Genomic DNA, 25,093 nt, shown 5'->3' with positions numbered 1-25,093 from the left:
CGGTAGGTATTGATGTATGCGTACCTTTTTATTATGTCTTTAATGTTACCAGTTAATAGATAATTTTTAAGTGTATAAGACGAATGAAACGTGTGTTACCGTAACTTAGGCAGTTTTTCTTTTTCATTTTTAGCCTTGGCGTTGTCAGTTTGTTTTAGATTTTTGAGTTTGACTGTCCCTTTGGTATCTTTCGTCCCTCTTTTAGGCATGGGCCGGAAGTATAAAAACACTACATCAATTATAAGGGAGCGACTAATTTAAAACCAAGACGGGTCATATTCTAATTTTTCCATCCTGTTACTGTCCTTCCTGTTACAAAAACAATGGTAACAGGAGGGACAAAAATGGTAACAGGATAGACATACTCTGTAAGAAACCTCAACATGTCTCTTTCATTATCGCAAATAAATTGTTACACATATTTATTACCGTACGGTATATTAATTCATAAAATGTACCTTTCTATTGTGGTATTTCTAGAACAAGTCAAGTGCTTGATTAACTGGTAACAGGATGGACAAAATTATTAATTGTGCATCTATTCTTAAGAATTCAGCTGCCGATATTACTGTACAGCTATTAGTTAAGCGTGTCATATAAAATACGCATTGTTTCTTTTCAATAGTCCTTGAATGCTTTACCCTTTGCGATTTGTACTTAAAAGGTTTCTTGAAGTAAATGAACCTAATTTGGTTTATTTTTTTCCTTGATCTGATATTTTGTTCTGCTTGGGTTGTAAAATTATCATCATATTTTGCCAACTTTTGTCCTGGTTTCTAGGAGACATGATACTTTCTCGTTACAGGCAAATAGAGATACAGACCTTGCGACACGACAGCAATACTTATGACACAAACGAATGTCTATTATTCCAAAAAAGGGGGGTGCACAACATATAAATGTCAGTATATTATACTCCCGGTTGTGGTTTGAAGTCCATTGCCCTATTCATAAAATGACAATGTGAAAAACCCTTCTCCATCACATATATATTTCACAGCTACCACTATCTTACTCAAATGAGATGATATTAGGAGATAAAAAGATTAGAACACAAGTTTAAGTCTACAGTAGGTGCACATCACTACGTATGGATCGACCCATTAATTGGAATAAGAATTTCTACCCATTGATTATTTATTGCCGTCTTAAAGTTGCAGGTCATTAATTTATTTTCCATTATTTGCCATTCCAAATATAAATACCTACACCAGCGGCAAGTCTGTGTGTATTATTCATTTTTATAATGACATACACCCCCCCCCCCCTTATTCTTTTGGATGCTTCCGTGCTTTTATTTGCCAAAAGCATTGAGAGACAAAAGCTGCTACAACTTCCTGAATATTAGCTATTATTCCGAATCCAAACAAAATCAGACGCTCTTCGTTACCTTATGGAGTTGATCCAAATTACAAGAATGACAAGCCTTCAGGGTTAAAATGTGTCAGAAACCAGATACATATATATCAGAAGCATCGACAATAAAAAAATGTTTTATTTGAATTTTCGTTCTGTTATATTGCTGTGTTCTTTAACATGTCTTTATGTTTTTAAACATATGAAATTAGTTTTCCGTTTTACACCTACATCTTCAACCTTCTCTAAGACGGTACGATGGGTGGTTGTTCTGGTGATTGGTTAGCCTCCAGTGGACACTTAAAGGCATATTCAGGAAGATTATATGATAAATAAATAACAACCAACATGCTGAACTTAATATTAAAAGCGGTAGTTCACAGAAAGGCATGTCATCTTATGCATGTACTGATTTTTACGACTTTGTGGCACCTAAATCTTACTTCATACAACACAACAGCAATACCAATTTTTTATTTGTTTTTTGTTTTGTTTTGTTTGTTTGAACCGGACAGGGATAAAACACGTATAAATGGTTCGTGTATAATGTTTAAATACTTATATCTCTCGTTTGTATCCCTAGGAAATTCAGAATCGATTTTTTTGTGATGTAAATTAAGTTTTGTCTCTACTGTTACCACTTTGTCCTCCCTGTTACTGCCTTTGTCCTCCCTGTTACTGACTTTGTTCGTTCCTGTTACCCCCAAAAATGTGAAAAATAATTTTGACAATCAACATAACTGATCTATTGGCTAAGTTTCCAGTCAGTATCATTGAAAGGGACATAATAGTAAATTTTCAATGCCACTATCTCCACAATCTTTTTTTTGAGAGCGTTTGAAAAATAAGAAAAGTGATGATTTTCCTTAACGTACCGACTATCTGAAGATTTTTTTAGGAAATCTACATAAAAGATTAATGTCAATGTGATTTCAAATGAACACTGCTATGCAAGTGTGAGCCACACATTTCATTGGATATTTTCTTTTCTATTATCACGTTTGCTATCAGTTAAAAAAAAGTAACAGGATGGACAAAATTCAGCACCAGCTGGCACACAATGTTAAAATAAAATTTTCTCAGGTGTTGGTAAGATTGCATATTTTGAAAAAAATATTGACAAAGCAATATGGTATTTGGTTTTTAAATTAATTTGCATTTATTTTAACTTTTTTTTTTGAAAAGTTCAGATTCCGAATTTGTACTTTATTTTGAAATGACTGATATACAGCATTAGGGTTCAGGTTAAAGACAGCATTATGGTTCAGGTTAAAGACAGCATTAGGGTAAGGGTTATAGACAGCGTCATGATTAGGGTTATAGACAGCAATAGGGCAAGTGTTATAGACAGCATTATGGTTAAGGTTAAAGACAGCATTAGGTAGGGTTAAAGACAGCACTAGGGTTATGGTTATAGAAAGCGTCAGGATAAGTGTTATCGCCACCACTTGGGTAAGGATTACACACAGCATAAGGGTAACGGTTATATACAGCATTATGATCAGGGTTAGAGACATCGGTAGGGTAAGGGTTATAGACATAATTAGGGTTCCGGTTATAGGCATCATTAGGGTTTGAGTTATAAACAGCATCATGGTAAAGGATATAGACAGCATAAGAATTAGGGTTATAGACAGCCTTAGGGTTATGGTTATAGACATCATTATGGTTAGGGTTATAGACAGCATTATGGTTAGGCTTATAGACGGCATAAAGGTTAGGGTTATTGACATCATTTAAACAGAATAAGGGTATATAAGGCGTATAGCCAGCATTATCGTCAGGGTTATGGACAGCATTAGGGTTAGGATTATAGAAAGCATAAGGTTTACAGTTTTAGACAGCGTTAGGGTTACGGTTATAAGCAGCATTATGATCAGGGTTATAGACATAATAAGGGCTAGAGTTATGAGCAGTACTAGTGTTAGGATTATAGACAACGTTACGATTAGGATTATAGACAGCAATAGGGTTAGGTTTGTAGACAAAATTAGGGTTAGGGTTATAGACAGTATTAGGGTAAGGGTTATAGACATCGTTAGAGTTTGGGTTATAGACAGCATTAGGGTTAGGGTTATATACAGCATTAGGGTTACGGGTATAGACAGCATAATGGTTAGGGTTATTGACAGCTTTAGGGTTAGGGGTATAGACAGCATTAGCGTCAGGGTTATAGAAATCATAAGGGTTAGGGTTAAAAACAGCATTATGGTTAGGGTTATAGACAGCACTAGGTTTAGGGTTATCGACTGCGATAGGGTAAGGGTTATAGGCATTATTAGGGTTAGGATTTTAAACAGCATTAGGGTAAGGCGTTTATAGACAGCATTAGCGTCAGGGTTATGGGCAACATTGGGGTTAGTATTATAAACAGCGTAAGAGTTAGGTTATAGACAGCATTAAGGTTAGGTTAATAGACAGCATTAGGGTTACGGTTTGTTACGTTTATGTTTATAAACAACACTAGGGTTAGGGTTATAGACAGTGTTAGGGTTAGGGTTATAGACAGCATTAGGGTTAGTGTTATAGACAACACTAACGTTACGGTTATAAATAGCCTTAGGGTCAGATTTATAGACAACATTACGGTTAGGGTTATATATAGCATTAGGGTTAGGATTATAGACAGCAATAGGGTTAGGGTTATAAACATCCTTAGGGTTAATGTTATAGAGAGCGTTAGGATTCAGCTGTGTCCTATGTACATTTGACCGTTTAATAACTTGATATCAACTGTTAAGCTTAGAAAAAAAAATGTAAGAAAAAGATTGAACCACTGAAGAAAAATATTTATTACGCACGAATACCTCTTGTCTTGTCGTCAGCTCTTCATTGTCAATAAAATGTTATGTTCCTGCCGCGTTACCTCCCCATTTTTTCCCCTAAACATGGAATCTTCCTTGCATTTTTGATTCTGTTGATCACTCTTCAAATTCCCTAAAAACAAGTATCTGTTCCGGGCGCTTTTGGCTTCAACCTAGCTGTCAGTAACTGCAAGTACTGTCAATTCGTACTTTCTTGTTTATTTGACCTGTTGACCCTATTTGCAATGTTTTTTTTGTTATTTAATGTTAATATGGATCTTATACCAGCTTTGATTATTTAAAACTACTACAAATGTTCACTTCTCCGTACTACGAACATCAACATTATTTCATTTCTCCTTAAATACTGTTTTGGCACCTGTACAGGCTGTTTTTATCTAGCAACAGTTGTATAGTTTTATTATTGAGTGTTAGATTAGTTTTATTGATAAACCAGAAATTTCTTGGTTTTCCTAAACGAAAGATTAAACACACAGATGAAGAAGTATGCTAAACAACAAAATTATTTTCATTTACCTGTGTATCATATGGCGCAGTTTTTTTTTCAAAATTGTTTTAACATTTCACAGCGGTATCATACTTTAACTTTGTTTGAACCTGTTTATTCACATTTCACCTTTATTATTTATCCCTTATATTTTTTTTTAACTATGTATTTGCATTCAGGTATCACAGATAAATTTATTCGTTCATTGTGCGGTCTCTAAAAACACAACAAAGAACCTCCTTTGTGCACTAAGGAGCACTAAACCCCTTTGAGGTTTGATAAGAGCACAAAGGACCTGCAATTGTTTATAAAATGGAGTAAAAGGGATTTTTGACGAAAAAAATATTGATTTTTATTAAAATACTTGAGTTAAATTCGTATTAACGTTGAAGATTTACGAAACCGTGTCTGTAATCGGTACGGATATGAACAAGATTACGGACCTTTTCTATAAGATTTAAATTTACACTCATGTATTGAAAAATATTAAGAAAACACAAACATATAAATACAGACTAGACATTAAAACGAAAATATAAAGCAAACAATGTTTATCAAGATTTCAACTCTACAATTATTAAGTAATGTTTAATGAGGACTTGGTTGCACTTATGATGAACAAACCGTTTTAAATTCTTTACAGTTAGTTTCATAAAAGACAGTCTTTTAAAACAATGCCATTTAAAAAATAATTACAATGTGTTTTTGATTAATATACAAACGAACAAAAAAAACTTCAGACATTTGCACAATAATTTGAAAATGTTCTAAATAGAGATTTCCGCAATCAAAGACATCGTCTATTGAAGTTAAAAAAAAAGGAGAAATATAAAACATTTACTCAAAATTTTATAAAAGAATAAAAAAACCAGAATACATTTTCTGAAAAACGGATTGAAAAATTCAAACCAATTTCCTACCTTAAGAATAAAACTTATACTGTTCACTTTGTGTGTCCTAAATCAATTAAGAATCTCAATGTGAGAAAATTTTGGTACATACTTTGTGTTTGTGCAGAATTAAGTTTGATTAAAATTTGAAATTTATGAAATACTGTGTATTCAAACTAACTTCCTACTTTTGGAATTATTGCCCTGTGTGCCTTTAGAAACGTTTTCGTCATGGCAATACATATTACCATACATAGGGAAACAAGTTGATGATGACATACCAGACACAAAACCCAGCAAATAATCGGTATCCTTACATAATTTTCGTAGTTTTGGTAAAGTCTCTGATCTTACAAAAGCATTACAACAACAACAACATATTAAGAATAATAATTGACTTTTTCTTTCATGCGCATTATATTATAACTATTTAAAAATTTACATACACAAACCAAGCCCGGTGGTAAGTCGGTTCCGAACCAATACCGGTGATAACACCAAATCGTACATTATAAAAATCGCAATTTTTATTGAAATTGTTTGATTTTTTTTAGATTTTCCTTCAGGAATAATAATATTTATATGCTTTAAGGAAATTTTAGGTCCTTTGTGCTCTTAACAAACTTCTTTGGGGTCCTAAGTGCTCATTTGTGCTCCTTTGTGCACAAAGGAGGTCCTTTGCGGTGTTTTCAGAGACCTTTCCTTGTGTGTTAATTTGCGTTAATATTTTATAGTGTGTTTTAATATGTTGTGATGTTATACTATTGTTTCAGAAAAGGGAGAAGTTTTCATTTGGTACAATTAAAACGTTCAAATCCGCTGCAATAGTTTTCACCTGTCTTTAGTCAGGAATGTGCTGTTCAGCAGTTATCGTTTGTTGATGTGGTTCATAAGGTTCCTCGTTTTTCTTTTTTTTTTATGTAGATTTGACCGTAGGTTTCCCGTTTGAAGGATTTTACACTAGTTATGTATGGGGTCATTTGTACATGTTGTACTTGCTGTTCGTTGTGAGCCAAGGATCTGTATTGAAGACCGTACTTTGACCTAAATGGTTTACTTATAAATTGTGACTTGGATGGAGAGTACATGTCATAGGCATTCACAATCTCCGACGCAGAGTTCATAACCGTTCCATCCTCCGCAATACTGCACTTAATATGAGTGTTGTGTTACAAAGTATTGAACAGAACGGATATGATCTCTGCGCCGGAGATTGAGGCATTCATACCACGTCTGCCTTTATCTATAAATAAAACCTTCTACCATCCAGATCTTCGTACACGTTGTATTTATTGATCACAATCTTGATTCTATTGATCAATTTTAAAATGTATTCCCGAAAACCAAGTATCTGTCGTGTGTGTAGGATTGTAGACTATCATGATACATGTAACATGAGTTATGATAGACATTATGTGTTTTTGGTAATCCAATTCGTTAAAAAAATTGCCAATTTAAAAAGGAAGATGCAGCATTTATGACAATTCTCCATACGAGATGTTATATCCTATATAGACAGTTCAATGGTTACTTACGTTGTTCATCATTTCCGCCATTTTTAATATTTTATCAACAAAATGAAAATATTTGTATGGTTTTATTATGAAAAATATTAATTATATAGGACTATCTCATGGTAACTCAATCATGTAAACACGTTGAAAAATGATATATTTGTCGAACAAGTATCAACATTGTGTAGTTTTGCAGAATTCTATAATGCTGGTTCCTACCACTGACATTCACAAACTGTTAAATACATCTGTATTACAATATCACTGGCTGATCCAGGTGAATGGCGTTGAGGGCGTACGCGCTGCCAATTGATCGCAAACTATTATTTGACGATTTATACGATTTTCGTTATCCTTAAATCGTCCCACTATTTTCTTGCCATACGTATTGCGTTTCTAGAATGACACCCCCCTTTACAAAAAAAATTGTTGCTCCGCTCCTGATTATTTGCATATTTAATACAGGTGTGCTCAAAGTATAATCCCTCCGGTATGATCAATCTGCAACATCAATCAGGTGCTCGTTTGACACTTCATGGCATACATAAGCATACATCAATTTCCAAATGATAATGATCTCAGTTTGAATTACGAAGCACTAAATAATATGTAGTTTATGCTATTTAAAATGACATATCATTTCTCAAATGTTTTATCTGCAAAATCAAGTGTTCGTTTGACACTATTATAAATAGACATGCGGTTTAATTGTTGAATAATGAAGAGTTCAATTTGAATAATGAAAAAGGCATTAGTTGATGCAATTTAAAATGACGTTTTATGATTGTATTCCAAATGTAAATGTTCATCTGCATTTGCAACTTGTAATCGAATGCACTGAATTATCACACTTTCATACAACTTTTGAAACAGAAAGTTAGATTAATCCATGTGAGACATGTACTCCTTGATATGCATATTGAAGTTTTGTAACGCTTTATCATGTGCTCAATGTTTACATAACAAGCATTTATTATTAACAGTTTTACTGAACAGTAACTGGTTGTACGTCTGAATACGTTGTGTCGGAATTCACGTTTTTCTACATATTTCTTAAGAAAAATAACATGAAGAAATTGAGTCAAATCAATGGTTAGCATAACGTGATCACAGCCAATCATTGATTATCATAAAGTAATTACAGGGTATATTTTTGATTTGGGTACGTTTGCGATTTGAAAATACACTGCTCGCGCGCGATCGATGAAAATTGAAATCGTCAATTTCTGGAATAATTTGCACATGCTTTTCTCTTTGAAAAACAAAACAAAATGATAATGCTTTAGCCAACTGTCTGGTCCTTTGAATTTATTATTGTCCAATCGTAGGAATAAGCTTAAGAGAGAACCAGTATCATTTTGTAAAAGGGTCAACAGTAGCCTCTGTTTCGAAGATTGCTATTTATATTTCATCGAGCTTTGTTACAGCTTCCGATCTACTACCTTGTAGAGAATATCCTCACCAAACGGAACACTTCTTTACAGGATTCATAAAACTCCCCACCGGACAATTGTAAACTCTCGCAAATTCTGCGAAGTTCTGCAAAGTGCCAATAACTCTAAAATAAACGTAAATACTTAAGAATACGTAATAACAAAAAAAAACGCAACATCGTGGTATATTTTGAATGAAAGATAAAAGCCAAACAAAAAGATAATTATTTTTGTCATGTACCATTAATAATATAAGTATACTTTTTGTGTTTGATTCAGAACAATGTTATTTAGTTCGTCATCGTAACGTTATCATTCACATACTTCTTTTTCTAAATTTAACACTATAAGTAATGAAGAAAATCTGAGATCAGAATATTTTTTTGTCCAATGCTTTAACAGAATATATTTTTTTCATCAAAGTGGGAATCAGAATATATTTTATGAAAAAACATACTCCCTCCCTTAAAGACCTTCAGCATAAAACTCTATCAATATCAATTTATAAAGACATAAGAATTGTTTTTTTTTTAAACCTACCTAAACCTTGCTGGACTATGAACAGCAGTCAATATACTACCGATGGCATCTTTCTTTCTCATATTTGTGCATCTAATCTGAAATTATATTGAAATTATTTTAGCATTCATATTTTAAATGATTATAATTTAGATTCTACGAGGAACGTCTATTTGTGGTGAATTCTTACTTGCACCTAAACTTAAATAGCAATTTCATCAATGTGGTAGCAAAACCAACGAACAAATTCAGCGTTTATAGTAGTCTAGTTTCTGTTGTTATTTATGTTTTATTGTCATTTTGTTTATTTTCTGTGGTTATATCTTCTGACATCAGACTCACACTTCTCTTGAACTGAATTTTAATGTGCGTTATGTTATGCGTTTACTTTCCTACATTGGGTAGAGGTATAGGAGGAGGGTTGAGATCTCTGAAACATGTTTAACCATTGCATTTTGCGCCTGTCCCAAGTGAGAAGCCTCTGGCCTTTGTAAGTCTTGTATTATTTTTAATTTTAGTTTCTTGTGTACAATTTGGAGTTTATTAATGCTTTCATTATTACATGCACTGAACTAGTATATATTTGTTTAGGAGCCAGCCGAAGGACACCTCCGGATGCGGGAATTTCTCGCTACATTGAAGACCTGTTAGTGACCGTCTGCTGTTGTCTTTTCTATGGTCGGGTTGTTGTCTCATTGACACATTCCACATTTCCATTCTCAATTTTATTTAACACACTTTAGCAACGGATCATACATGTAAAACTCGAAACGTCATTTGTCAACAGCATACAATTGAGGTTAGTCATAATGATTGTAAATTTCCGGTGCAATGAATTGATGCAATACGAAATATGGTCTGAATATATAATAAAAGAAAACGGGTAGTTATAAGTGACAACATCCCATCAAAGATCAATGAACGTAGAAGTTAGCAATCATCTTTACTAAACGTTTTGGGGTAAATATTTTATGCATATTCAAAACGAAGTAAACCGAGTTGGAGTAATTGTTTTTCGTAGGTTGGTGTTCTAGTAATTGTATTTTCATAATCAAGGTACCTGAGCAAATGCTATAAAGAACAATTGATTATTGGTCAGATTAACTCCAGGTAATAACTTTTCTTCACCACCATTGTGCTTTAACCATTTTTGATATCCCTGAAATTGGTTTTCAAAAATAAACAATATTTCGATAATGAGTTAGTTACCACTGCGGTTTGATTTATATTGAAAATTAATACACATTTTTTTCTCCAGCTTTCACCAAAAAAATGTTTTTTCAATAAAGGAAAAAAAAGCAATTAAAAAAAACCCTCAACGTTGAATTTATTTTCCCGATCCCTTCTAATTGTCAACGTCAAATATGACAACAAAAAGAAATGAATTGTCAGAGACTGAGATGGTCGTATTTATTCCGTTTTTTTTACGTACACTTACTTTGTCTTCATGGAAGGTTACATTGTAATATTAATCACATGAAAGCTCGTTTTTATTCTGTTTTGCACAAAAGCTTGTTTTTAATTAATCTGTTTTGCATAGAAGCTTGTTTTAAATCCGTTTTGCACGGACACTTTTGTAATCTGTTTTACAAGTAAAGGAAGATTTGTTTTGAACAAGTCTTATGCGGAAGCTTTGTTTTGAACCAGTCTTGCAGGCGAGTCTGTTTACTTATTAATATGTCTTGCACATGAGCTTGTTTTTACATCTGTCTTTCACAGAAGCTTGTTTTAAAAACTGCCTTACACGAAAGCTTTGCTTTATGCCACCATTATCAGCAATATTTTCACCCAGAGTGTTGATACCATTCATCTGAAATAATTTTGAAGAATCTGTTATATTATTCTATATACATTTAATTTCCAATTAACAGTTAAAGAAACAACTCTCATTGATTTGAATTTCCTTTCAATATTTGTCGCATCTCTTTCAGATAGAACAAAAGACGGAACAACAAGGAAAACATAATCCTGGTACCTCTGATAACTATTTACGCAAATCTTTCTCCACTAGTGGCACCTGTCATGTTTTTCATAGCACAAATATATGATTAAGTGATCACAACGGATTCCTTGCTTTACTGTTTTTTCCGACATATTCTCCTTTTTTGTGATGAAACGATGAAAATTGATATAGATTAAAGATAAATAAAAGGAATACTCTTTGTAGTGAAGACTATCAGAACAGGCACATAACTTTAGTGTGTGGTTCTTAAAGTGGAACTTTGTATTTTCTGCACAGAATCGAAAGGATAGTACCATACAAAAATATAGAAATGAACATCAATAATGAATGTCTCACAGACATGACCAAAACGCATAGTCTAGTATTTTGATTAACAGGGGAGCAAATATGATTCAAAGGATTGAACCAGTTGTACTGAAAAGATTAGGGGACGACCATTTGATTGATTGCTAGTATGGTCGAGGATTATTGAAATCATTGTTCGTTTCTATGTTTGTTGCATTGCCGTTTGTTTTTTGTTGCAATTTAGTATTCTGTAGTTTCGTCGATTTGATTTCTCTCAATCGATTTATGACTTTTGAACACAAGGTAGGCTACTGTTGCCTTTATTAACCTTGTCAGGTAAGTACTAAAACAATCTAGGTGATTCGCATTTTCATAATCTAAAGGAATATGGGTTATCTCATTGTTCGTACACCGAAATGAAAATAACGTTACGTCATTGGTTGAAATTCAATTGTTTAGGACGTTTTAAACCAATCACATCGTTTAGGTGATCGCTTTTAAAAATATTACCCAGAATGTATTAGAATCTGAAACGGCGAATTGAAAGTCAACCTACAAATATGTACCTTGCCCAAAACCAAATTTCATGTTCCCTGTCAACCATAAATCAAATATTACCTTAATTCCTCCTGCTTCTGGTATTATAAAGTTACCATACTGGTTCTTAAAACAATCTGTTTTTTTGTTAAATCTTTCAATTGCACTATCGTTCCACCATTGATCAAGTCGGCCATCTTTATCAAACTGACGACCTTCAACATCAATTAAAAGACATGATATATTCCAAAATATGTTATAATTTGAACAAAACATGAGATGCACGTGCTTTGTTTGAACATTTAATTTGCAACTTTAGTTTGATATTGAACTTGAAAATAAGTATAGAATATTTGTATATTTTAATAGTGAATCAATTAGAATATGACGAACTTTCATTGGCAACAAATGACTGCATTGTGGACGTCTTTTAGTCCTTTTCGAACGAAAAAGAGTTCTGAATTATTTCAAAAATCTAAATATCTTTATTCATGAATATCATTCTCTATCAAATGCAACACAAAATACAATGTTGCATCAATAGTAATAACATGTGTGTACAGTTGAAATACATTTATATAGACAACACTGATATGCCGTACAAATTAAAATCTGTTTGCGGCTTTGAAAGGAAATAAATATTCACACGCTTATTATGTTTAGGCGTTTGAGATAAATCATATACTGAATATATAGAGTTTGCTCATACTGGTTCTTTAAACAGAGTTTTCTCCATATACTACATTGCAAGTACCATTTGCATTTTGGGCATTCTGTGCAGTATATATTCTTCGGCACTTCTATTTTCTTAATGCCCATCTAAACCTAATAACAACAGTCCTGAAATTCTTCCAATCTCCAATTGCTACACTAATTTTTGTAGAATTTAGGCGACTATATAACTCAGAATTACTTCGAGTTGGTAGACCTTGGTTCAGGGATATAACTCTTTAAATCAGTTATGCGATTGTAAAAGTCAATGTATTTCAAGCATTTACCTAAGAAAGATTCGAAATAATCTTCGTACCACAGATTCTTAAAATATATATTCATACAAACAGCAGACACAAATGTAATGATGATTTTAACATAGGTCTACCTTCTATATGCGTATTGTTTTTTTTATGAAATTAAGGAGGAGCTGAGCTACATGCACATCAATACATCCTTCCCACGTGTAAGTACTTAGTATGTAAATAATCATCCATATTATAATATACATGTATGCATACCTCCGTCATCAAATCCGTGTGTTATTTCATGTCCAATCAAAGTTCCGATGGCGCCGAAATTCAGGGACCTGATATAAAATTTCTTCTAACATATCATATAGAATAAGAAGGTATACAATTTCAAACTACTAAGACCTGAGATATTGTAGAAGAAATAAATCAACTGAATTTATATTGAGGAAACTAACGCATACATTGTTATTGCTAAGCGACCAATGACTAATGTTGAGCCGAAATTACTTCCCCTTTCTGAGTTCCAGATAACACTACCAAATTTAATTACATTGTAAGTTCGTGTTGCTCAGTCTTTAGTTAAACTATATTGTGTTTTTAATACATTTATTTCTAGTTTTTTCTGCCGTGGCATTGTGAGTTTATTTTCAGCTTATGAGTTTAAAAGTGCCATCGGTGTTGTTCTCCTCTCTTTAATGGTGAATATGTCATACATATCCAGATTGAAAACAAATTAAACAATTAATCTTTTTAAAAAGGTTTTAGAAATAAGGCCAAACTTGGTGAAAATTTATAATCTGCCTGTGAATTTTTTTTTGTTAACCTTGCAAAAGCTAATTTTCCCTCATTTACCTTGCCACGGGTATCCCCCTCCCAATAAAAAAGGCTGTTACATTAGTGATGGAGTTAAGTAATCATTACACACAATGGCAGCACTAAACATTTGAGCGTCCTATAATAGTAGTTCTTTCTTTTAGTATTGGACTTTAAGGTGGTGCCAAACACATTGAATAAAATTAATTTGGCTCGATTAATTTTCATAAACTTTTGACAATTTTTTTTAAAGAAACTTAAACCACACTCTTTATCGAAAAACCTTCTTTCGGTTGTAGTTTGATCATCATTAATTTTGACCAATCAGAAGCTTAGTATAACGTGATTAGAAATTCAGTTAACTCCAAGTAATTTTAAGTACCGCCAAAGCAGGATAGTTGCAGTTGGTATATAACATTTGATCGAATACTAACTGAACATTTTGCATGTTTACATTCGTAATAAGAAAACAATTACAACACAATATAATTTACCACAATTGATCTTCATGATAATATGGTTGCTGTAAAATTCCAGCAGGAAATACTATAAATAGAAAAATATATAAGTTATAATCTGGAACAATTTACACCACTGGGTCGATACCACTGGTGGTGGACGTTTCGTCCTCGAGGGTATCACCAGCCCAGTAGTCAGCACTTCGGTTTTGACATGAATATCAATTATGTGGTAATTTTTATAAATTTCCTGTTTACAAAACTTTGATTTTTTTTGGAAAAACTAAGGATTTTCTTGTCCCAGGAATAGATTACCGTAGTCTTTTTTGGTACAACTTTTTGGAATTTTGGATCCTCGATGCTGTTCAACTTTGTACTTGATTGGCTTTATAACTTTTTTGATATGAGCGTCACTGATGAGTCTTTTATAGACGAAACGCGCATCTGGCGTACTTAATAATAATCCTGGTACTTTTTAACTATATAAATTTGCTAGAAAAAAATCTTATTTCTCCTTATTCTGAAACATTGTTCAATTGTTAAATAAAATATGCTTTGCATGCCTTACATAAAATATTGGTCATACGTACATTCGATTTTTTTTTAAAAGTTGCTACATTGTATTTAAGTTTTAAAGCTTTCCGTAGAAAAATCAAAAGTCCAAGCAATGCTTTCCTTAATGTTTCTGTTAAAAAATACTGTAAGGCAAAAATGTACCTACTTATTCTGTTGTCTGAAGAACTGTAGTAAGCATTGACAGTTGACGGAGAAGTTTCCCAACTACAAAACATTGACAACAAAAATGTTAGTTTGGGACATTCTATTGATGATGCTAAACTAATATAAATGAAATTCAAATATCTGTTTGCTGCGTGCATGTTGTATATGATGCTTTCTCTTTAAAGGGCCACTAGGTACGAGATATGTATATATATATATAACTCGTCTAAACATCAACCCATCAATGTTATATCATTAAATTTGCTTTTGCAAATTTTTTGTTCTTCCCTCGCCGGAATTCGAATCCATGCTACTGAGATACTGTGACACCGAATCGCCTGCACTGTAGCCGTCCCGCTAGTCTACACGACCACCCTGGTGTTCGGTGGCCGGGTGTTACCTTTCCACGTCAGTTTTAATCTAGCGTCGTACTACAGTACATAATATATATAAGGCATGAAGAAGTTATTACTACAGATCAGCTAAATTATCTACAGTAAAGGATCCTACAAATTAATGTAAGCTACAGTCACAGAAAATAATTATATTTATAAGTACATCTGAGCTAGTAACAAATCTACCATAGATTTATCCATCTCACCAGCATTGATGTTGATACATGGCTGTGTACATTATGTATATACAACTCGTCTTAACATCAACCCAACAATGTTAGATCAGTAAATTGGCCTCGCAAATTTTTGTTCTTCCCTCGCCTGGATTCGAACCCATATATATATGGATCAATTTGCAAGAAGTCTTTGCCTAAAAGAACATTTTGATAGGCAACACAAAAAAAACTTACAGGAAGCCGAAATGAATGAGTCGGAATATAAGAGTGATTAAGAGGACAAGTGCATCCCAAGAGTTAAAAAGAAAAGAGAATGGAATCCACCAAGGAGTAAGAACGACAATTTAGAATCCTTTATATCATCTATTAAAACAGACGTAAAATCATCAGTCAGTGGCAAACGTATCAGGAATCTTTCTGAACAAGAAAGCCAAGCCATGAATAATTTAAAAAGCCGTGATGATATTGTTATTAAACAAGCAGACAAAGGTAGTGCAGTTGTGGTGATCAACAAAACCGACTACATCGAAGAAGGGAATCGTCAGCTTGCAAACACAAAATTGTACAAACATTTAGAAAGTGATCCTACAAAAGAAATAAGAAAACAAATTAATGAGGTCCTTTCAGATATGAACAGCAAAAAACACATAGATGACGACACGTACGGCTATCTACGCCCTGATGAGATCTGCACAGCCGGTTGATTTTACATGCTTCCAAAACTTCATGACGAAGGCGTTCCAGAAAGACCGATAGTATCTGCAAATGGCCATCCAACCAAAAAAATATCTGAATTCGTGGATTATCATCTTAAACTACATGTTAGAACAATGCCATCTTACATTCAAGATACAACAGATTATTTGAAGAAAATGGATCCACTAAATCAACACAATTTTGGTATGGATGAATGTGTCTTCTTTATACACAAATATTCCTCAAAATGAAGGAATAGTTGCTTGTGAACAAGTTTAGAACAATCGTTAGGATAAACACCCCCGAACAGACTGTCTGGTTCAGTTGCTGAGACTAGTGCTCGAAAACAACGACCAGCACTACTTGCAGGTTGACGGTACCAGTATGGGAACCAAAACGGCACCTTCTTTTGCCAACTTTTCCATTGGGAGTCTCGAAGAACGCATCTTTTCGAATGTACCATACAAACCCTTGTCATGGCTCCGTTATATTAATGACATCGACATCAAATTGAACGAAACTGCAGAACATCTGCAAGAATTTCTCGATTTCTGTTACAACTTCCATCACTCGATAGAGTTCACATCTGAAGTTTCAAATGAAAAAAATGCATTTCTCGACACCACCATAACTTTACAAAACGGATTCATGACAACCGACCTTCACACCAAAAAAAACCTAATAAACATCAAGTTCTATCTCCGAAGAGTTATCACCCGATTCACTGCCCCGGAGCATTCCGTACAAACAAGCCATGATGTTAAAACGGATTTGTTTGCAATATATATCCTATGCGAAAATATTGAGCAGTTTGTATTATAGATTTATAATGAATCTATCTAGTATCTATGATATGATGATATATATCGTCCGTAAACGTTTTAATTTGAATTTCCTCTCTCAAATAACTTGGAAAATTTTGAGGAATCTTGCCAGCAAATCAATTTTGGATTGGTCCCTTCATGTGACCAACATTTGATTTAAATTGGATGTAAAACACGGAATTTAGAGACTATCTTTGATTGTGATAGGTCAAGTTTGACAACATTGTTTATTAAAACAAAAAGGAAACATATTTGGAAACATGTGTGCATTTGAGATAAAAAAAAAAAAAAAAAAGAAAAAAACAAGGGGGGATACAAGGTAAACTTGTATAATGTGGGGGTTTACATTATTAAGGTAAATTTAAAGAAAATTTGAAACATCCTGAATTTAAATAAGTCCTTGAATGGTTAAATTAAGGCAACAGTAGTATACCGCTGTTCAAAACTCATAAATCCATGGACAAAAAACAAAATCAGGGTAACAAACCAAAACCGAGCGAAACGCATTAAATATAAGAGGAGAACAACGACACAACACCGAAACGCAACACACACAGAAACAGACCAATCATCAGACAAAACACCACGAGAATAACAAATGAAGCATGAAAACCAAATACATGAATTTGGGATAGACAAGTACCGTGCCACGTCTTATCTCAATATCTCAAAAATAACACTTCCCAATTTCACCATACAACATGTACCATTACACTATATATTACACTATATATCAAACTGCATTAATGACATTCACTATTCCCCCTATCAATTCCCAATTGAATCATACGCGCAGTCGCTTTATTATAAAATGTCCACAATGCAATGTGTTTGAGAGGAAATGTTACTTTCAATAGTTTTAACGAGATAAAATACATAAAAAATCCAACAACGCCTCATACACCGTGCAAAATTCATCATCCATGCCACATCCGCCGAACATCATCCGAATACACCCTTTCACAATACACGTTTTTTTGTATTGGAAAAGTTTAAAGACTGAACATACATCATGCATCATACAGGAAATTGCAATATATAATTACCCAAGCCGAAATACTTTTGATCGAAGCTTGATCAAGTTCTCTTTAACAGCCGTGTTTAATAATCCTAATATATTATCAAAGTAAAAGTTAGGATCAATGCTAACCTGAAATAAAAATTGAAATTATATATCTGAATATCAGGATGGGGTTTAGAGAATTAGAGACTACTAGATTAATAAAATTGAGAATGGAAATGAGGAATGTGCCAAAGAGACAACAAAGCATGTCAAAAAGAAGTGACAACGAATAAAGAAAAATAGCAAAACATCAAGAATAGAAAATAATCGGACACTAAAAAATTTAAAAAAATGATTTTGTTGTAGAAACAATTCAATTTAAAAAAAATGGTGTATCCTCATGTTTAATTACAGTACGTTAACAGCTTCAAAACAAACCATAATAAATAACAGCTCATAGCTCAGAGGTTTTATTGTTTCGAGCACGTACACAAACGTCGTATACTTTTCATTTGATGTTAAACATGTTAAAGAGGATTAGATGCGAGATGTAAACAAAAAGGTATAAGTTTGCTTTTTTTTCAATCAATAATGGAAGTGAAAGAGTCTGAACAATAAGTCGATTTTTTAAATGTAACAGTTTTGTTCAATTTTGTCAAAATAAACCAAGAATATGGTCATCTTCTTATCTTATAAGAAGCATCGCCAATGAGATTTTCACTTGCAAGTGAATATTTCGACCCTATTGAATCTGTATTTGTGTGACCATCAATCCAACCCCTTAACTAGAGATGGGTTACGCATGCATTAGTTGTGTTCATATATTAAAAGGAAAACAACGTCAACATTGAAAGTGAAACAAAGGTAAGCCAGTTGATTGACTGATTCTATCCACAAAAACTCATTCCTATTAAACTAAACACGACGATTATCATATATATTTAACCTATTACTAGTATATGAAATCAAACAGACCTATACAAATCAAATAGTACAAGTTTGCTATCTATATCTTTGTATGTTTATATTATGTTTATATCTGGTTAAATGACTGTCAGCAGTGTTCAGAGGTCAACTCGTTGGTTAATTGCATGGCGTCTACACTTAGATAAATACAAAACGTTGATAGATATTATCGAGATTATGCATTGTAATGAAATTGTTTCCCATATAAATATTTTACAATTTGGAAAATTGTTTTAGTATGTTATAAATCAAGTATGAGATTTCAAGTCAAACTGGTGAAAATGAATTTGACAGCTAATATACCTTTACGGAAAGATCAATCAACTGCACAATAAACAAAAAATGGAAAAAATCTGAAATGAGAATTGACAATGTGTAGCTCTGACATGTATAATTTATGGCAAGTTGTTTTTGTCAAAACTTGTAAGTATGCTGAGCCATTTTGTTCGAGAAAATAATATGCACAGAGAAATAAATACTAAGCTCAGAATGTATTCATCTTTTTTCTATGATTTACATGCATGTCCCTTTACCTATGATATAAACGTTTTTAAAGTTTTAAAGTAACTAATTTTACTATAATTATACATTTTCGTAGCGCCTGTCCAATAACTCGTCATCCAAAATATCTTCATCGTATCCTATTTTGACGTCCATAAATTCAATCTGAAAAAGAATAACAATTTTCAAACTTCGTTGTCTTACATTGACATATTTCACAAATACAATATAATAAACTAATGATTATTGCTTACTATGTAAAACGTTTTCTCAGTACAGGAAACAAATTTATGAATCTGACTGCTACTTAGGAACCTATTCATCAATAAAATTTCGACAGTAGTCATACATATGTTTTGTTCAGTTTCTATACACCCGGAAATAAGTATTGCAACACTTCCATTTAAAAAAATGTAAAATGACATGATTTTAGATTGTGTAAAATTTGGGTTTTACCAAATACTTTTAATCCGTCGTTTGTTGTTTTAATATTGAATTCGTGTATGCATGTTATTAACTTACATTTCAGTTAAAATTAAGACTAGAGAGGCGCATCATTAGAGCTTTCTTGAAACAGTTATTCATGATTTGTCTTGTCTTCTATACCGAATAAAATAGTTAAGAAAATCGCGAAAAACTATTTACGTGCAACTTGTATGTCCTATCCATGTAGCATTAACATTGGGTAAAATGTCAGTTAATAACACAATTTCAAATTAAAAACATTAACGGATTAAAAGTATTTGGTAAAACCTAATTTATTTAACGCATCAATGTAAATATAACGGAATTTGATGAGACTGTCATTTAAGTGAGAGGGTTAGCGCTATAGAACCAGCTTTAATCAACCCTTTTTACAGTTGAAAATGCCTGTACTAAGTCAGGAATATGACAATTCTTGTCCATTCGTTTTTGATGCGTTTTGTTATTTGGTTTCGCCATGTGATTACGGACTTTACGAATTGATTTTCCTCTAAGTTCAGTATTTTTGTGATTTTACTTTTTTTTTAATACACATTCTAAAATAATGTCATTTTACATTATTTTCAATGGAAGTGTTGCAATACTTTTTTCTTTCCAAGTGTATATTAGATTTTATGTTTGCAATGCCAAGAACAGTCGAAGTATCTTATTGAATCTAAAATTAGTTCATGATACATGTGTGTAATTGTTGAAGTATGTTGAAAAGATACTGATTTTAAGGGATAACTGGGGGTATAGAATATTGTCATACAAAATAATTTTACCGTTAAACCGTATAACCCATGCTATCGGTCCTGAATGTCTTCATAATTTCAGGTCTCATAGCTGTGTATGCCTCTTTATAAATATGACACACCCCTTTTTTTTTCTCTTTTAGTCGATTTGATAGCTCAGGTCTCTGTTCACCAAATATACATGAGTGTCGGTATGATTGCCAGTAAAACAACTGTCCACAAGAGACCAAAATGACACAGAAATTAACAACTATAGGTCACCATACGGCCTTTAACAATGATCAGATCCCACAGAGTATAGTCAGCTATAACAGGCCCCGATATGACAATATAAACAATTCAAACGAGAAAATTAACAGACTTATTGATATAAGAAAATGAACGAACAATAAATATGTAACACATAAACAAACGGCAACCACTGAATTACAAGCTCCTGACTTGAGACAGGCACATACATGCACTACTTGCAACTGGGCGTACCACGATGGAATGTTCTATCGAAATACATATGTCCCTTGTCTAGTGTAATCATATACCTTTTCCTCAGCTGCGGTCATTGTATCGGCATCCATCCAATCCAGCTCGTTTAAAATATCATTAAACGACTCGTTTATATATCTTATCATAGTGCTCATCTAAAAAATGAATTAAAAAACCATAAAAAACCCATCTCAACATGTAAGAGAAAATCGTCTTTACTATATTCAAAGATTTTGCAGTATTTAGAGTTGACGGCCGATCATTTAAATCCTGTCTTAAATTTTATATATATTTTTTTATTGATTAACTTGGTGGCATATTGTAAAGTTTAAATCATACTATTTTCAACTTTTCATGTCTATTGCTTTACTTTATTCATTTACAAAATCTAGGAAGCTGTTATATAATTGTACTAGCTAAACAACTACAGAGGACTCGTCTGTTGTTATGAGCCTCTTGTTAACGTCTTAATGTATGTCTAGTACTGTAATGGTGACTAACTGTCTCCACATAGCATATATACAGCACATCTCCATCCTTTTTATTTGTTACACATTTTATAGTTGATCATAGCCAAACATGTTCAGAAAAACGTATTAAAATCCCACATATCAACCCTTTTCATATGATAAAACTAACACATAATTATATTATCTGTATAACTAGAGATGACTCGTCTAACATGTATAATGTTATAAACATCTTGTTTATCTTTAAATGGTTCTGGAAATTATGTGCATATTTTCTGAGTATTCAACATAACTCGTTGAATACAAATTCTTCAGGATTTCTTGAGTACAAAGTAAAATGTTCAACGAATAAGAAATTTTCTATAGGCGTGTATGCAGACTTCGGGCGGCAAAATCACGATACTGAATATCAACGAGATGTAAGTTTTCCTTAATCAACTAAATAGGTAACCACAAAAAGACGAATTCATAGTACATACATTGGCATATAGTTTTATAAATTAAAGCCTCTTTTACATTTGAAAATACCTCTGCCTAGTCTGGAATTTAAATAAAATGTTGAACAGTTAGTCATGTCATTTCAATTGATGACATTTTGGTTAAATTTTACTAATGAAGTAAAAGTTTTTATGGAACTCGTGCTTTAATGGGGAGCTTTCCATATTCCTCAAACTTACGTTTTTTATTCATAGTGTTAACAAGTCTGCCTTCACACAGTATGTTTAGTTTTTTGTTATTATGTTTACCCCAAGTTTTGCGTCCGGAGCAAAATTATCTTTTACAAATAGACGTCCCACTGCGAGTCCAATGTAAGATGTTACTAATGAAGAACATTTCTTCCATCTTGGTTTCGAAATTGTTCTTCCGTCTGTTAACTACAACAAAAATGCCTAATTCAATTTAATTTGGTTTGTATTGAGCGATGCGTAACTATTCATCTGTTAACATTATTTCAGACTTTAAATTAAATACAATTATCACTGTTCATAAATCCCAACGCTAAAAACCAACACTTAATAAGAGTCTGCATAAGGAGGTCTTTATTTCTCTTTTCCTATTTTTTTTGTTAGTCAATTATTCTATACTGTAAAATTTGGAATGTGCATTTATTGTAATTTTAAAATGTAACTGAATAAAAACTTCACAACGTTTAATACTAAGGATTTTCTTATCCCACGCATAGATTACCAGAGCCGTAGTTAGCACCATTTTTAAAAATTTTTTTTAGTCCTCAATGCTTTTCAACTTTCTGCTTGTTTGGCTTTATAACTATTTTGATCCCAGCGTCGCTGATGAATCTTATGTAGACGAGACGCGCGTCTGGCGTATTAAATTATAAGCATGGTACTTTTGATAACCAATTAATCAGATTCATTTGAATCGTTTCCTGCTAACACGAAGTTGAACTGAAAATGTCTTATCATGTCGTAAAAATGACATAAAAATGACATAGGAATAACGTACAACAACTATTTACCTTCGATATCTCTAATATTAAATCTGTAAATCTCTCAGGTAAGTTATTCAATCTATTTCGGAGAAATCGTAGTATGACATAATTTGCAACCGTTCTAAAAAGTAAAGGTGTGCATAGTATATAGTCAGACAACAAAACAATATATTTGTTGTATTTATTGTTGTATGTTGTTGATATGAATTATCATTGAAATGGTCATATTTATAAATTAACTGTTTACACAAAATTGAGAATTTCTGAAATACTCAGGCTTTTCTACCTCAAGAATGGATAACATCAGTAGTATTTGGCATAACATTTAGGAATTTTGTGATCCATTATGCTCGTCGACTCCGTACTATATTTGCAATTTGTAACTTTTTTTATTCGAGCGCCACTGATAAGACTTTTGTAGACGATACGCACGTCTGGCACAAATTCAAAAGTTAAATCCTGGTATCTACGATGACTTATATTGGTATTTGTTTCTTTGTTTTTATTTCTATCAGATTTGTTTGTTTTCCACGAGTATCAATTAAATTTTCTCCATCTTAATCTCAGTATTTAGGTTTCTACCAAATCGTAGAAAAAATATGTTTTAATTGTTGCAAACTAAATTATAACGGCGATTCCGTCCTACAAAACTATAGAGTCTTAACAGGTTTTAATAGTTTTCTATAAAATATAACGGCAAATCTATAGAACGCAAACATGCATTTACTGTGTTCAACCAAAATGGCGACTACTCCCTACCAAATTGTAGAGTGCCAACACACTTTAACTGTAGTCAACCAGAATGCAACGGCGACTACTCCCTACAAATTGTTAAGTGCAAACATACAATCATTTACTGTAGTCATTCAGAAAGTAACGGCTACATTTTGGACAAGATTGTATGGTGCAAGGATGTTTTAATGGTTTTTGATCAAAAAAGTAACAGCGACTCCTCCCTTTAAAATTATAAAGTGCAAACATGTTTTAGGGACGACATCAAAAGATTAATGTTGGATACAAATCTTAAATCAAATAGTTAGGGAGCGGGGGTTAAAAGTGCTGCATTTTTTTTTATTTGAACTCGATTTTACATGTATCCCTATTGGTGAATCAATTTTTCTCAAATTAAGCTAAGAAAGAGGGGGTTGGTGGTGGTGATCAGTGAAAAAAACTATGTGAATTTATTTTGTTATCCTGCATTGAATGCTGATGTTGTCCCTTTAATATTGTCCGTAGGATACAACCATGTTCTAATTATTGCCAAGCAAAATATAACGCTGAGATCCCTCTATCAAACTTCACATGAAATTTCAAACATGCTTTTTAAGAGTTTTAAAAAATTGTTAAAGGCACTAGTTCCCTAAAAAACTATAAAAAGAAAACTTGATTTAATTCTCCAAAACTATTGATAGCAACACGTTTTAAGTGTTCTCTCAAACTGTAACGTGGAAACAAAGTTGAGTATTTTTTTTAAACAAAAATGAAACCAAAACTGCTCCCTACAAAAATTGTAGTTTGCTAACATGTTTTGAGTGTTTCCCCAAAACTATAGAACGAATATATTTATATTTAAGTATTTCTCCTAACACTATTTCGATAAAACATGTTGTATGTGTTTTCCCCTAAACTGTTTGGTGAAAACATGCTTTTAGCTTTTTCCTCAAAACTATAATAAATATAGGAAGATGTGGTATGAGTGCCAATGAAACAACTCTCCATCCAAATAACAAATTATAAAAGTACACTTTTATAGGTCAAGGTACGGCTTTCATCACGGAGCATTGGCTCACACCGAACAGCAAGCTATAAAGGGCCCCAAAAATTAGAAATGTAAAGCCATTCAAACTGGAAAACCAACGGTATAATCTATAAAAAAAAAAAAAAAAACGAGAAATGAGAAACACATATGAACCACATAAACAAACGACAACTACTGTACTTCAGAATATAAACATGATTAAGAGAAACTCTGTTTGAAGTTTTACACTTAAAACTGTATAGTGCAAAAGTAATGGTAAAAATCGTTTTTAAGTGTTTCCAAAATAAGTTATAGAGTGAAAACATGTTTTCTACAAAATTTTAAAGACATTCCCCTACAAAAACGAGTTTCTGTAATACCTTAGAGTAAATAAAAATCCTTAGAACTT

General features: G+C 32.7%; 1 protein-coding gene across 2 annotated transcripts in view; it reads right to left on the bottom strand.

Annotated features, from left to right (window-relative positions):
• Window positions 1–7,158: 7,158 nt before the first annotated feature.
• Window positions 7,159–25,093, bottom strand: part of LOC134692041 (neprilysin-4-like) — a 43,502-nt gene continuing 25,567 nt past the window's right edge. For both annotated transcript variants that reach the window (XM_063552396.1, XM_063552397.1), the window contains exons 10-22: window positions 22,974–23,067; window positions 22,243–22,371; window positions 21,083–21,181; window positions 19,414–19,491; window positions 17,903–18,006; window positions 14,767–14,825; window positions 14,082–14,133; window positions 13,042–13,109; window positions 11,891–12,024; window positions 10,769–10,834; window positions 10,085–10,183; window positions 9,046–9,122; window positions 7,159–8,630 (exon numbers count right to left, since the gene is read on the bottom strand). In XM_063552396.1, the coding sequence (XP_063408466.1) occupies window positions 8,531–8,630; window positions 9,046–9,122; window positions 10,085–10,183; window positions 10,769–10,834; window positions 11,891–12,024; window positions 13,042–13,109; window positions 14,082–14,133; window positions 14,767–14,825; window positions 17,903–18,006; window positions 19,414–19,491; window positions 21,083–21,181; window positions 22,243–22,371; window positions 22,974–23,067 (1,159 nt within the window). In that variant the 3' untranslated portion in view covers window positions 7,159–8,530. The remainder of the gene's footprint in view (window positions 8,631–9,045; window positions 9,123–10,084; window positions 10,184–10,768; window positions 10,835–11,890; window positions 12,025–13,041; window positions 13,110–14,081; window positions 14,134–14,766; window positions 14,826–17,902; window positions 18,007–19,413; window positions 19,492–21,082; window positions 21,182–22,242; window positions 22,372–22,973; window positions 23,068–25,093) is intronic.

This window comes from Mytilus trossulus, chromosome 12, assembly GCF_036588685.1.
Source record: "Mytilus trossulus isolate FHL-02 chromosome 12, PNRI_Mtr1.1.1.hap1, whole genome shotgun sequence".
Taxonomy (NCBI): Eukaryota; Metazoa; Mollusca; class Bivalvia; order Mytilida; family Mytilidae; genus Mytilus; species Mytilus trossulus.
Note: the sequence above shows the minus strand (reverse complement) of the source record. Positions and strands in the feature narration are given on the sequence as shown.